The 13,933-nt window shown below is 49.6% G+C and overlaps 1 protein-coding gene across 1 annotated transcript in view; it reads right to left on the reverse strand.

The window, feature by feature from the left end:
- Positions 1-446: 446 nt before the first annotated feature.
- The window catches only part of LOC145337746 (arf-GAP domain and FG repeat-containing protein 1-like), a 57,584-nt gene continuing 44,097 nt past the window's right edge, over positions 447-13,933 (reverse strand). The window contains exons 3-6 of the mRNA XM_080182586.1: positions 10,249-10,364; positions 8,106-8,256; positions 4,152-4,293; positions 447-619 (exon numbers count right to left, since the gene is read on the reverse strand). Of these exons, the coding sequence (XP_080038712.1) occupies positions 462-619; positions 4,152-4,293; positions 8,106-8,256; positions 10,249-10,364 (567 nt within the window). The 3' untranslated portion in view covers positions 447-461. The remainder of the gene's footprint in view (positions 620-4,151; positions 4,294-8,105; positions 8,257-10,248; positions 10,365-13,933) is intronic.

The following is a 13,933-nucleotide window of genomic DNA, read 5'->3' on the forward strand; positions in this document are numbered from 1 at the left end:
ATTCTGACCCACTCCCCGTGGGTACGAGACCCACATTCTCCCCCACTCCCCGCGGGAATGAATTCCACATTCTCCCCACTCCCTTTTGGAGCAAGTTCCCCACACTCCCCGCTCCCCGGGAGCGAGTCCCACATTCTCCCCGACTCCCCGTGGGAGCCAGTCCCACATTCTCCCCACTCCTTGTGGGAGCCAGTCCCACATTCTCCCCCACTCCCACGGGAGCGAATTCCACATTCCCCCCCACTCCACACGGGAGTGGGTTCCACCTTCCCCCTGTGGGAACGAGTCCCACATTCTCCCCACTCTCTGGATAAAGACAGTTCTCCTGAATTCCCATCGGGTTTATTGATGGTTATCTGATGTTGACGAGCCCGAGTTCTAATCTCCTCACACGTGGGAACACCTTCTCTATGTCGTCCCTCCTGTCGAAAGCCCTTGATAGTATCACACATCCCAGCAGGTCAGGATCTGTGCAATCTCCTGTAAGGTGCCATACCTGACGTTGCAGACTGGACCTGGAAAGGTGCTTGGCTGGCCGGTGGGAAGTTTCCCACATTCGCCGAACCTCCGCCACTGAACGCGTTGAATCCCGGGAAACCCGGGTGTGCAGTCTGTTGAGCTGGAAGAGAAATCGCAGGGGCATCATCATACAGAGCTGGCCAACAACCTTTCTCTGTGTAAATAACCGCGAACCTGTCTGCTAAATATAGAGTCAAGAAGCAATACAGCACAGATACAGGCCCTTCGGCCCAGCCACTACCTGCCGACCATGGTACCCTCCTTAAATTGCTCCTTACTGTCCAAATATATATAGGTTAGGTGGATTGGCCATGCTAAATTGTCCCTTAGCATTCAAAGATGTGTAGGTTAGGTGGATTGGCCATGCTAAATTGTCCCTTAGCATTCAAAGATGTGCAGGTTAGGTGGATTGGCCATGCTAAATTGTCCCTTAGCATTCAAAGATGTGTAGGTTAGGTGGATTGGCCATGCTAAATTACCCCTTAGTGTCCAAAGATGTGCAGGTTAGGTGGATTGGCCATGCTAAATTACCCCTTAGTGTCCAAAGATGTGCAGGTTAGGTGGATTGGCCATGCTAAATTACCCCTTAGTGTCCAAAGATGTTCAGGTTAGGTGGATTGGCCATGATAAATTGTCCCTTATTGTCCCAAGATGTGCAGGTTAGGTACTTTGACTATGCTAAATTGCCTCTTAGTGTCCAAATATGTGTAGGTTAGGGGGATTGGCCATGCTAAATTGACGTAGTGTCCAAATATGTGTGGGTCAGGTGGATTGGCCATGCTAAATTCTCCCTTACTGTCCCAAGATGTGCAGGTTAGGTGGATTGGCCATGCTAAATTGCCCCTTAGTGTCCAAAAATGTGCGGGTTAGGTGGATTGACCATGCTAAATCGACCTTAGTATCAGAGGGATTAGCTGGGTAAATGTGTGGGGTAACAGGAGTGGACCCTGGGTGGGATTGTGGTCGGTGCAGGCTCAATGGACAGGGTGGCATAATTCTGCACTGTGGGGTTCTGTGATTCTTGCTCCCAATGTTCATCAGTGAAGGAGAGGGGGCTGTTGCTGATGGCCCTATAAAGCTGCACTCACTCGGCAATACACTGAGGCTCAGCATGGGTCCACCAGGGCTGCTCTGCTCCTCACCTCATTACGGCCTTGGTCCAAACGTGGACAGAAGAGGTGAGAGTGGCTGCCCCGAAATCGAAGTAACACTTGACTAAATATGGAGGCCTAGCTAAGCTGGAGTCAATGGGAAAACTCTCCACTGTTTGGAGTCGTACCTGGCACAAAGGAAGGTGGTTGTGATGGTTGGAGGTCAATCATCTCATAGAATCCCTACAGTGCAGAAAGAGGCCATTTGGCCCATCGAGTCTGCCATGACCACACTCAGGCTGTATCCCTGTAACACCACGCATTTACCCGTCTAATCCCCCTGACATTGGGGTCAATTTAGCAAGGCCAATCCACCTAACCCGCACATCTTTGGAGTGTGGGAGGAAACCGGAGCACCCGGAGGAAACCCACACAGACGCGAGGACAATGTGCAAACTCCACACAGACAGTGACCCAAGCCGGACATCGAACCCACGTCCCTGGCGCTATGAGGCAGCAGTGCTAACCCACTGTGCCGCCCTGGTGAGCCGGAGTGAACTCAGCTCCAGGACATCACTGCAGGAGACCCTCAGGGTTAGCGTCCTAGTGTCCAACCATCTTCAGCTGCTTCATCAATAACCTTCCCTCCATCAGAAGGTTAGGAGGTTCGCCAATGACTGCATAATGTTTAGCGCCCTTCGCAACTCCTCAGATACTGAAGCAGTCCATGACCAAACTCAGCAAGATCTGGACAATATCCAGGCCCAGGCTGGCAAGTGGCAAGAAACACTCTCGCCACACAAATGCCAGGCTATGACCATCTCCAACCAGAGAGAATCTAACCATCTCCCCATCACTTTTAATGGCATTACCATCACAGAATCCCCCATTATCAACACCCATTGACCAGAAACTGAACTGGGGCTCAGCCATCTAAACACTGTGGCTGCCAGAGCAGGTCAGAGGCTGGGAATCCTGCGGAGAGTAACTCACCTCCTGACTCCCCAAAGCCTGTCCACCATCCACAAGGACACAAGTCAGGAGTGTGATGGAATACTCCCCACTTGCCTGGATGGGTGCAGCTCCCACAACACTCGAGAAGCTCGACACCATCCAGGACAAAGCAGCCCCACTTGATCGACACGCTAACCACAAACGTTCACTCCGTCCACCACCGTCGCGCAGTGGCAACCGTGTGTACCATCTACAAGATGCAGCAACTCAGCAAGGCTCTTTAGTCAGCATCTTCCAAACCTACCACCTCTACCATCGAGAAGGACAAGGGCAGCAGATACCTGGGGAACACCACCACCTGAAGGTTCCCCTCCAAGCCACTAACCATCCTGACTTGGAAATATATCAGCCTTTCCTTCACTGTCGCTGGGTCAAAATCCTGGAACTCCCTCCCTAACAGCACTGTGGGTCTACCTACACCCCACGGGACTGCAATGTGTTCAAGATGGCGGCTCACTCACCATCTGCTCAGGAGGCAATTAGGGACGGGCAATAAATGCTGGACCCAGCCAGTGATGCCCACATCAAATGAAATAATCAATTTTTAAAAAGCGATCCCCTTCTGGACTCTGTGAGAAGTCTCACAACACCAGGTTAAAGTCCAACAGGTTTATTTGGTGGCACGAACTTTCGGAGCGGTCCCCTTCCTTGGGCGGATGGATTTCTGGACCTCTGGTCAGCATTGGCAAGTAGGAGGTATATCATTGCTCTGCCTGATTTCTGTTTATTTGCCAGCTTCCACTCGTGTGTGTGTGTGCCAGAGACAGGATCAGATTCAATTGTGATTGTCAAGTCATTGCAGAGTAGACCGACACTGTCTAGTCTGAGGGACCCAGCTGGTAAAGGGCATGATGCACGTAGTGCAGAAAAGATTTACTAGGATGCTACCGGGGCTTGAGTTATAAGGAGAGGCTGGATAGACTGGGACTTTTTCCCCTGGAGCGTAGGAGGCTGAGGGGTGACCTTATGGAGTCTATAAAATAATGAGGGGCAAAGATCAGCTAGATAGTCAACATCTTTTCCCAAAGGTAGGGGAGTCTGAAACTAGACGGCATAGGTTTAAGGTGAGAGGGGAGAGATACAAAAGGGTCCAGAGGGGCAATTTGTTTTACACAGAGGGTGGTGAGTGTCTGGAACTCGCTGCCGGGGGAGGTAGTGAAAGCAGATACGATAGTGACATTTCAGGGGTGTCTTGACAAATTCATGAATAGGATGGGGATAGAGGGATACGGTCCCCGGAAGGGTAGGTGGGTTTTAGTTCAGTCGGGCAGTATGGTCGATGCAGGCTTGGAGGGCCGAAGGGCCTGTTCCTGTGCTGTAATTTTCTTAGTTCTTCGTTCTAGAGTAGTGGTAAAAACTGGGCGGCATGGACACATTGAGCCGGGGGGTCTGTTTCCACGCTACGAACCTCTATGACATGCAGTACCGTTCAGAGGGGAAAGAGCTGGTGACGAAAAGATGCGGGAGCGAAGCAGGGGGCAGAGAAACTGCGATCCTGTCTAAAGTTCAACACACACAAAGCCTTACCTCCAAAGCCAGGGAAGGCCCCGAAGGCTTGGGCGCCAGCATGCTGGGGGGGCGGGGAGGCAAAGGGGTCTCCTCCGATGTCAGCCAGGAGGTCCAGCTGAGACTTCTTCACCGGTTGCTGCATCTGTGCCTGGCTGGCAAGCTGGGGGTGGGGGTGGGGTGTGGGGAGAAGAAAAGAGGGGGTGAATCTCAAGAGTTTCGTAACCCACAAATCAGACCTTCGCCCCTCGTCGTCCCGGGGCCAGTATGTCTCCCGCAACCAAAATCACCGAAACCGCTCCGCTCAACGTCACCGTGCAGTTAGTGGGATCTTGCTGTGCGCAGACCAGCCTCTGCGTTTCCCACCTCGCGACGGTGACCACAACCTGTCGGCCGTTAAAGCACTTGGGTGTGGCGATAAGTAAGGTTTATTTATTAGTCACAAGTGAGGCTTACGTTAACGCTGCAATGAAGTTACAGTGAAACTCCCCCAGTCGCCACATTCCGACGCCCATTCGGGTCAATGCACCCTCACCAGCACGTCTTTCGGACTGTGGGAGGGAACCGGGGCACCCGGAGGAAACCCACGCAGACACGGAGTGGGGGTGGGGGGTGGAGGAGGAGGAGGAGGAGGAACGTGCAGACTCCACACGGACAGTGACCCGAGCCGGGAATCGAACCTTGGCGCTGAGAGGCAGCAGCGCTAACCACGGTGCCACTATTTGCCAGAAGCCACAAACGTGCCCGCAATGAGTCTCGCAGGCCCAATCTAGCTCTCTGAATGAACCACACCTGCCCAAAAGGATGGACACAACAAACTGGCTGAGAGAAATGTGGGACAGTGCAGTGGCACCCTGGTTAGTTACAGAGATAAGAGTCTGGATGGGGTAGTGGTCAGTGCAGACTCGATGGGCCGAATGGCCTCCTTCCGCACTGTAGGGATTCTACGATTCACGTGTAAAACGGAGCAGCCCAGGTGGCCAGGACTTGATCGGTCGGGGTGGGTCGTGGCGATCCCGTGATTGGGTCACACGTGTGAATTGTCACATATTTGACCCTGGCACACGCACAGGGAGTGGGAATCCATCCGAGCAGAATTGGCTGGGGTGGCACAGTGGTTAGCACTGCTGCCCTCACAGTGTTTTTATGGATTGCCATAAAAACAATAGATAAGGGTCATGGGTTTGGGGGGGGGGGGGGGGGGGGGGGGGGAAACACTGGTAATATTAAAATGGCGGCACGGGCTCGTTGGGCCGAATGGCCTGTTTCCCGGGCTGCTTTTGTTCTTTGTTCCGGGTTCGATTCCCGGCTTGGGTCACTGTCTGTGTCGAGTTCACACGTTCTCCCCGTGTCTGCATGGGTTTCCTCCCACCGTCTGAAAGATGTGTGGGTTAGGTGTTTGGCCGTGCTAAATTGCCCCTTAGTGTCCAAAGATGTGTAGGTTAGGTGGATTGGCCATGCTAAATTGCCCCTTAGTGTCCAAAGATGTGTAGGTTAGGTGGATTGGCCGTGCTAAATTGCCCCTTAGTGTCCAAAGATGTGCAGGTTAGGTGGATTGGCCATGCTAAATTGCCCCTTAGTGTCCAAAGATGTGCAGGTTAGGTGGATTGGCCATGCTAAATTGCCCCTTAGTGTCCAAAGATATGCGAATTAGGTGGATTGACTATGCTAAATTGACCCTTAATACCAGCGGGACTGGCTAGGGTAAATGCATTAGGTTTTGGGCATGCAGCCTTGATGAGGTTGTGGTCGGTGCAGACTCGATGGACCGAGTGGCCTCCTTCTGCACATTTGGGATTTGATTCTATGAAATAAAGGACGGGTGTGTATTTATATAGCGCCTTTCAAACACTCAGGACACCCCCCCCCCCCAATTCACTTTGCAGCCAATGAGGAGCTTTTGAGGTGTTGCCACTGTCATAGGCACAGCTAGTTTATGCACAGCAAGATCCCACAAACAACAAGACAACTGAACAGATTGGCTGACTGCCGAGCAATCAATACTGGCCCCAAAAAACAGGGGAAGACCATCCCCCCCCCCCACCCCCATGTCTGCCAGAAGGGCAGTTTATGTTTATTTATTAGTGTCACAAGTAGACTTACATTCACACTGCAATGAAATTACTGTGAAAATCCCCGAGTGGCCATACTCTAGCACCTGTTCGGGTAACATTGAGGGAGAATTTAGCACAGCCAATACACCTAACCAGCATGTCTTTGAACACCAAGGGGCAATTCAGCACAGTTGATTCACCTAACCAGTGCATCTTTTGGACTGTGGGAGGAAACTGGAGCACCCGGAGGAAACCTACGCAGACACGGGGGACAGCATGCAAACTCAACACAGGCAGTGACCCAAGCCAAGAATTAAACCCGGGTCCCTGGAGCTGTGAGGCAGCAGTGCTAACCGAATGTGCCACCCCAGAAAAGGGTATTTGGCAGAGATGGCAGCTGAGGAAAAGCAGAGGGGCATCTGCCTGTGCCTTGCTTGATGCCAACATACCAGCTGATTGCAATGGAATGCTCCCTGCCCAGTGTCGCGGAAATACTGCGCCTTGTGAATACTGAGAAAAGAATTTAAAACAGCTCAGAAGATAAGATAGTGCGGTGATTAGTCAGGTCTCCACATTCCCAGCCCAGGGACGGTTAAACACTTTCGTCAGCCTCAGCTCAAGGCCCCTCCCTTGGGGCAGCTCCCAGCGTCTGCGGGGCTGTCCCCATTCCTACGGAAAGTGCTGGAACGCAGGGGCAGCCAATGAGGCCGAGGCATGTTAATATCTGGAAAGGGCCAAAGCAGGTTCAACAGGAACGGCACGGTAGCACAGTGGGTTAGCACTGCTGCTTCACAGCTCCAGGGCCCTGGGTTCGATTCCCGGCTCGGGTCACTGTCTGTGTGGAGTTTGCACATTCTCCTCGTGTCTGCGTGGGTTTCCTCCGGGTGCTCCGGTTTCGTCCCACAGTCCAAAGATGTGCGGGTTAGGTTGATTGGCTGTGCTAAGAAATTGCCCCTTAGTGTCCAGGGATGCGTAGGTTAGAGGGGATTAGAGGATATAATATGTAGAGATATGGGGTTAGGGCCGGGGCGGGATTGTGTCCGGTGCAGACTCGATGGGCCGAAGGGCCTCTTTCTGCACTGCAGGGTTCTCTGATTCTATGAGGAACTTTCAAAAGGGTAAACTGTGGAAAAGGAATATTCCTGAGGTTCTTCCATGGCATCATAGAATCCCGACAGTGCAGAAGGAGGCCATTCGGCCCACTGAGCCTGTGCTGGCATTAATCCCGCCCAAGCCATAGCCCTGTAACCCTGCATATTTACCCTGACACTAAGAGGCAATTCAGCATGGCCAATCCACCTAAACTGCACATCTTTGGACAATAAAGAACAATTTAACAAGGCTAATCTGTCTAAGCCACACATTTTTGGACACTAAGGGGAAATTTAGCATGGTCAATCCACCTAACCAGCCCGTCTTTGGACCCTAAGAGGCAATTTAGCATGGCCAGTCCACCTAACCAGCACATCTTTGGACACTACGGAACAATTTAGAATGGCCAATCTACCTAACCTGCGTGTCTTTGGACACCAAGAGGTAATGTAGCATGGTCAATCCACCTAACCAGCCCATCTTTGGACACTGAGGGTCAATTTAGCATGGCCAATCCAGCTAACCTACACATCTTTGGAGTGTGGGAGGAAACCAGAGCACCCGGAGGAAACCCACGCAGACATGGGGAGAACGTACAAACTCCACACAGTCAGTCACCCGAGGCTGGACTTGAACCCGGGGTCCCTGGCGCTGTGAGACAGCGTTGCTAACCAAGATGCCATCCTAGTACTGTCCATTCAATGCCAAATACGTTTGATAATCGCGCCCCGGGACATTCCACTATCTAAAGACCCGGATACGAACGCAAGTTGTTGCTCTTCTGCCTCCAGAGCGGGGAAATCAGCTGTAACGCTCCCACCGGCAGTACCTGGCTGGCGCTTTTCGTGACGTTGAGTGCTGGGGTCGTTTCACCCATCAGGGTCTTGAGCGGTTTGACATCCGGAGTGCTGCTCCTGCTGCTAAGGGAAGTGGTGGTTGATGGGGCCGCGGACACTTTTACCCGCTCTGCAGGGACATACCTGTAATCAGAGGCCAACTCCAGTTTAACAAGGGCGGCAAATTCAATCTGCTCCCTCAAAAAAAAAGTATCACCCTTAACAACGCAGAATCTCATTTCACTCACAGCTCAGACCCCCTTCGTTCAGCAATTTTCACGTTGCTTTTTTTTTTAACTGGAGTAAGCTCACAGAAACTTAACAGGGTTAGACAGGGTAGGTTCAGAAAAAAGGTGTTCCCTGATTTGGAGGGGTGGGGGGGAGTCCAGAACTAGGCGGGGTTCATAGATCGAAAGAGAAAGCGCTGGAAAATCTGGCAGTATCTGTAAGCAGAGAAGAGTACTGACGTTTCGGGTCCGGATGACTGTGTCAAAGCTGATAAGGGGAGTCGTAGTTTGAGGATGTTTTACTGCAATAGTACAGGGCATTGGTGAAACCACACCAGGAGTATTGTGTGCAGTTTGGTGTCCGTATCTGTTAGACAGAGGGATTGCAGCAAAGGTTTACCAGGCTGATTCCTTGAAGGGCAAGAGAGATTAAGTCAGTTAGGATCCTATTCACTGGAGTTTAGAAGACTGAGAACAGATCTCATTGAAACTTATAAAATTCTAACAGGGTTAGACAGGGTGGGCTCAGAAAAAATGTTCCTGATTTTGATTTGATTTAATGTTGTCGCATGTATTGGGATACAGTGAAAAGTATTGTTTCTTACGCGCTATACAGACAAAGCATACCATTCATAGAGTACATAGGGAAGAAGGATTTATTATTGTCACATGTATTGGGGTACAATGAAAAGTGTTGTTTCTTGTGCACAGACAAAGCATACCGTTCATAGAATACATAGAGAAGGGTTTGATTTATTACTGTCACATGTATTGGGATACAGTGAAAAGTATTGTTTCTTGCGCGCTATACAAAGTATACTGTTCATAGAGTACATGGGAGAAGGATTTATTATTATCACATGTATTGGGATACAGTGAAAAGTATTGTTTCTTGCGCGCTATACAAAGTATACTGTTCATAGAGTACATGGGAGAAGGATTTGATTTGATTCATTATTATCACGTGTTGGGATACAGTGAAAAGTATTGTTTCTTGTGCACTATACAGACAAAGTATACTGTTCACAGAGTTAATAGGGGAGAGGATTTGATTTGATTTATTATTGTCACATGTATTGGAATAAAGTGAAAAGTATTATTTTTTGCATGCTATGCAGACAAAGCATATCTTTCATAGGGAAGGAATTAGAGAGTGCCGAATGTAGTGTTACAGTCATAGCTAGGCTGTAGAGAAAGGTCAACTGAATGCGAGGTAGGTCCATTCAAAAGTCTGACAGCAGCAGGGAAGCTGTTTTTGAGTCGGTTCGTACGTGACCTCAGACTTTTGTATCTTTTTCCCCGAGGGAAGAAGGTGGAAGAGAGAATGTCCGGGGTGTGTGGGGTCCTTGATTACGCTGGCTGCTTTTCCCGAGGCAGTGGGAAATTTAGACAGAGTCAATGAATGGGAGGCTGGTTTGCGCGACGGATTGGGCTACGTTCACGAGCTTTTGGAGTTGAGAGTGTGTGAGTGTATGTGTGAGAGAGAGAGAGAGTGTGTGTGTGAGAGAGAGTGTGTGTGTCAAAGAATGTGAGAGTGTGTGTGTGTGAGACAGAGCGTGAGCGTGAGTGTGTGTATGTGTGAGAGAGAGTGGGTGTGTGTCACAGAGTATGTGTGAGAGAGTGTGTGAGAGAGACAGAGTGTGTGTGTGTGTGTGTCTGTAAGAGACAGAGAGAGTGTGTGTATATATGAATGTCTAAGTGTAACAGAATGAGTGTGTGCGTGCACGCTAGTGCACGTGTAGGGTTGGTTAAGAGAGCAATGGGGAGTGGATACAGAGTTGGGATGCATTTCCACTTGTTCCCTTACACATTCTTCCTCATCACACCTGGAACAAACCCAGATTACACTCAAACAAGAGAAGGCTAGTAACGGCAATGGCCCCCAGTACAGAGATAACATAACGCTCACCATCTCTTTTTCTCGTATTTATCCTGCAAGAATTCCTTGATTTTTTGTGGATCCCTATAATCCGGGATAACTGATGATCGAGAGTCGAACAGGCCCAACCAAATCTGCCGACACACCTGCACAGGAAGCAAATAGAAGGATTAACCTTTCCTTCCATATCAGCTTTCAGAATATAAATACACAAACACACACTCGCACGAATGCACGCGTGTGCATACAGACACACACATGTACGCACACACATACATGCAGACAAGTACATGAACATGTAACCACACGTGCACGTATCAGACACATGTGCATGCAGACATGCATATACAGACAAGCGTGTGCAGATAAATGTACACGTTCAGACACATATGCACATGTACACTTGTACAGACACGTGCGCACGCATGCATGCAGACATGTGCGCACACGTCCAGACACGTGCGCACACGTCCAGACACAAAGGCAAAAACACGCACGTGCGTACGCAGACACACACACGCACGCGCAGCTACACACACATGCGTGCGGACAGACACACATACATGTAACCATATATCAGCTCCTGATTGCTCTCTAATGAGGTAAAGTCAGGCCCTTCCCCAGTCTTCCCCCATCCCACAGGTTGAAGCCCCTCTGGTGCTCATGTGAAACGAATTGTCATCTGAGGAGAGTTCAACAATGAAAAAGGGTGCCAGGAGTCCAGGAGGCCACACGTCAAATTTCTAGGGCGGGCTAAGAAACGCAGGCTCTGAAATAGCAACTCAGGACATCCTGGAGTGCTCTCCAAACAATCAAGTTCTTCTGAAGCGCCGTGACTGCTGTGAAGCAGAAACTGCAACGGCCAGTTTGCGCACAGCATGATCCCATCAACAGTGGTGTAACGACAATCAGCTGAGGAACAGACATTTACAAGCTGCACCTTTGTTAAAGGTGCCATGTAGATGCAACCGATGTCCCAATCAAGAGGGGTGAGTGAAGCTGTTAGAGTAACGTGACACAAGGCGTTCTGGAGCAAGATTTTGATTTGATTTATTGTTGTCACAAGTATTGGAATACAGTAAAGTACATAAGGGAGAAGGATTTGATTTCATTTATTATTGTCACGTGTATTGGGATACAGTGAAAAGTTTCTGGTGCGCTATACAGACAGCATACCATTCATAGAGTACATAGGGGAGAAGGATTTGATTTGATTTATTATTGTGACGTATTGGAATGCAGTGAAAAGTATTGTTTCTTGCGCGCTATACAAAGCATACTGTTCATAGAGTACATACGGGAGAAGGATTTGATTTGCTTTATTATTGTCACGTGTATTGGGATACAGTGAAAAGTATTGTTTCTTGTCCACTATACAAAGCATACCGCTCATAGAGAAGGAGAGGGGAGGGTGCAGGATGTAGCGTTACAGTCAAAGCGAGGGTGTAGAGGAAGATCAACTTAATGCGAGGTAGGACCATTCAAAAGTCTGACAGCAGCAGGGAAGAAGCTGTTCTTGAGTCGGCTGGTACATGACCTCAGACTTTTGTATCTTTTTCCTGATGGAAGAAGGTGGAAGAGAGAATGTCCGGGGTGCATGGGGTCCTTGATTATGCTGGTTGCTTTTCCCGAGGCAGCGGGAAGCGTAGACAGAATCAATGGATGGGAGAATCAATGGATGGCTGGTTTGTGTGATGGATTGAGCTACATTCATGACCTTTTGTAGTTTCTTGCAGTCTTGGGCAGAGCAGGAGCCCATACGAAGCTGTGATACAACCAGAAAGAATGCTTTCTATGGTGGGAGGCTAACACAGCCCAAGAGAGCTTCTGTGCAAAAGTGGCACAGTGGTTAGCACTGCTGCCTCACAGCGCCAGGAACCCGAGTTCGATTCCCGGCTTGGGTCACCATCTGTGTGGAGACTGCACATTCTCCCCGTGTCTGCATGGGTTTCCTCCCACAGTCCGAAAGACGTGCTGGTTCGGGTTCACTGGCCGTGATAAATTCTCTCTCAGTGTTACCCGAACAGGAGCTGGAGTGTGGCGACTGGGGGGGGGATTTTCACAGTAACTTCATTGCAGTGAAGCATTTGATTTATTATTAGTCACAAGCCTTCTTGTGACGAACAAACTGTTTACTGTTAGGTCGATAAGTAAAGTGTTACGTGTTGATTTACAGGGTGTCCAGTAGTTATTTTGATTTAATTGCTAACAGTTGCTGCAGAGCAGATCCTACCACCTCACACTCACTCTAACAGATTATGAACAAGGTACTCCCCCTTTCAGTAGCTCAGTTTTAGCTGTCAAGAGAGAGGGGAATAACCTTCCTTTTATAACAATACAGAAAGGACTGGATAGAGTGGACGTGGGGAAGATGTTTCCGTGAGTACGAGAGGCTAGGATCCGAGGGCACATCCTCAGGCTGAAGGGACGATCCTTTAAAACAGATGAGGAGTTTCTTCAGCCAGGGAACAGTGAATCTGTGGAACTCTCTGCCACAGAAGACCATGGAGGCCAGTTCATTGAGTGTCTTTAAGACGGAGATAGATTAATAAGGGGATCAGGGGTTTTGGGGAAAAGGCAGGAGAATGGGTTCGAGAAAAATATCAGCCATGATTGAATGGTGGAGCAGACTCGATAGGCCAAGTGGCCTAATTCTGTTTCTACGCCTTACTGTCTCGTGGCAATGAAGTTACTGTGAAAATCCCCTAGTCGCCAGAGTCTGCCGCCTATTCCAGTTCACTGAGGGAGAATTTAGCACGGTCAATGCACCCTAACCAGCTTTCGGACTGTGGGAGGAAACCAGAGCACCCAGAGGAAATGCAAGCAGACGTGCCTTATGAGGATAGGCTGAGAGAGCTCGGTCTTTTCTCCTTAGAGAGACGAAGGATGAGAGGGGACCTGATAGCGGTGTATAAGATGATGAGATGTACTGATCAGATGGACTCTCAGAGGCTTTTCCCCAGGGCTGAAATGGCTGCCACAAGAGGACACAGGTTTAAGGTGCTGGGGAGCAGGTACAGAGGAGATGTCAGGGGTAAGTTTCTCACTCAGAGGGTGGTGGGTGAGTGGAATCGGCTGCCATCGGTGGTGGTGAGGCAAACTCGTTAGGGTCTTTTAACAGACTTCTGGATGAGTACATGGGACTTAATAGGATTGAGGGTTATAGGTAAGCCTAGTAGGCAGAGATATGATCAGCGCAACTTGTTTGTGCTGTAGTTTTTCTATGATTCTATGGGGAGAATGTGCAGACTCTGTGCAGACAGTGACCCGGGCTGGGAATCAAACTGGCGCTAAGAGACAGCAGTGCTAACCATCGTGCCACCTGAGTAGAGTTGACCAAAGAAAACCAGCAGACGTGGTTTATTTAGACTTCCAGAAGGCTTTCGACAAGGTCTTGCAAAGCAGGCTACCATACAAAGAAACTAGAAGCGCATGGGATTGCAGGTAATGTCTTGAGATGGATAGAGATCAGGATGACAGATAGGAAGCAAAGAGTTGGCATAAATGGGTCTTTTGCTGACGATCGAATGGCGGAGCAGACACGATGGGCCGAATGGCCCAATTTTGCTCCCATATCCTTATGGAACACCTAGTGGTCCATTTGTCTCCATTGTGGAATCAAGGTGAAGGGTCAAAGGCTAAAGTGCAGGCCACCTACAAGAATGGAAGTAAGGAACTGGCTCGGTAAATCACGAAGTGTTTGCAACTGGATGTC

This window comes from Carcharhinus amblyrhynchos, unplaced genomic scaffold (assembly GCF_965287045.1).
Source record: "Carcharhinus amblyrhynchos unplaced genomic scaffold, sCarAmb.v2.hapA scaffold_69, whole genome shotgun sequence".
NCBI lineage: Eukaryota > Metazoa > Chordata > Chondrichthyes > Carcharhiniformes > Carcharhinidae > Carcharhinus > Carcharhinus amblyrhynchos.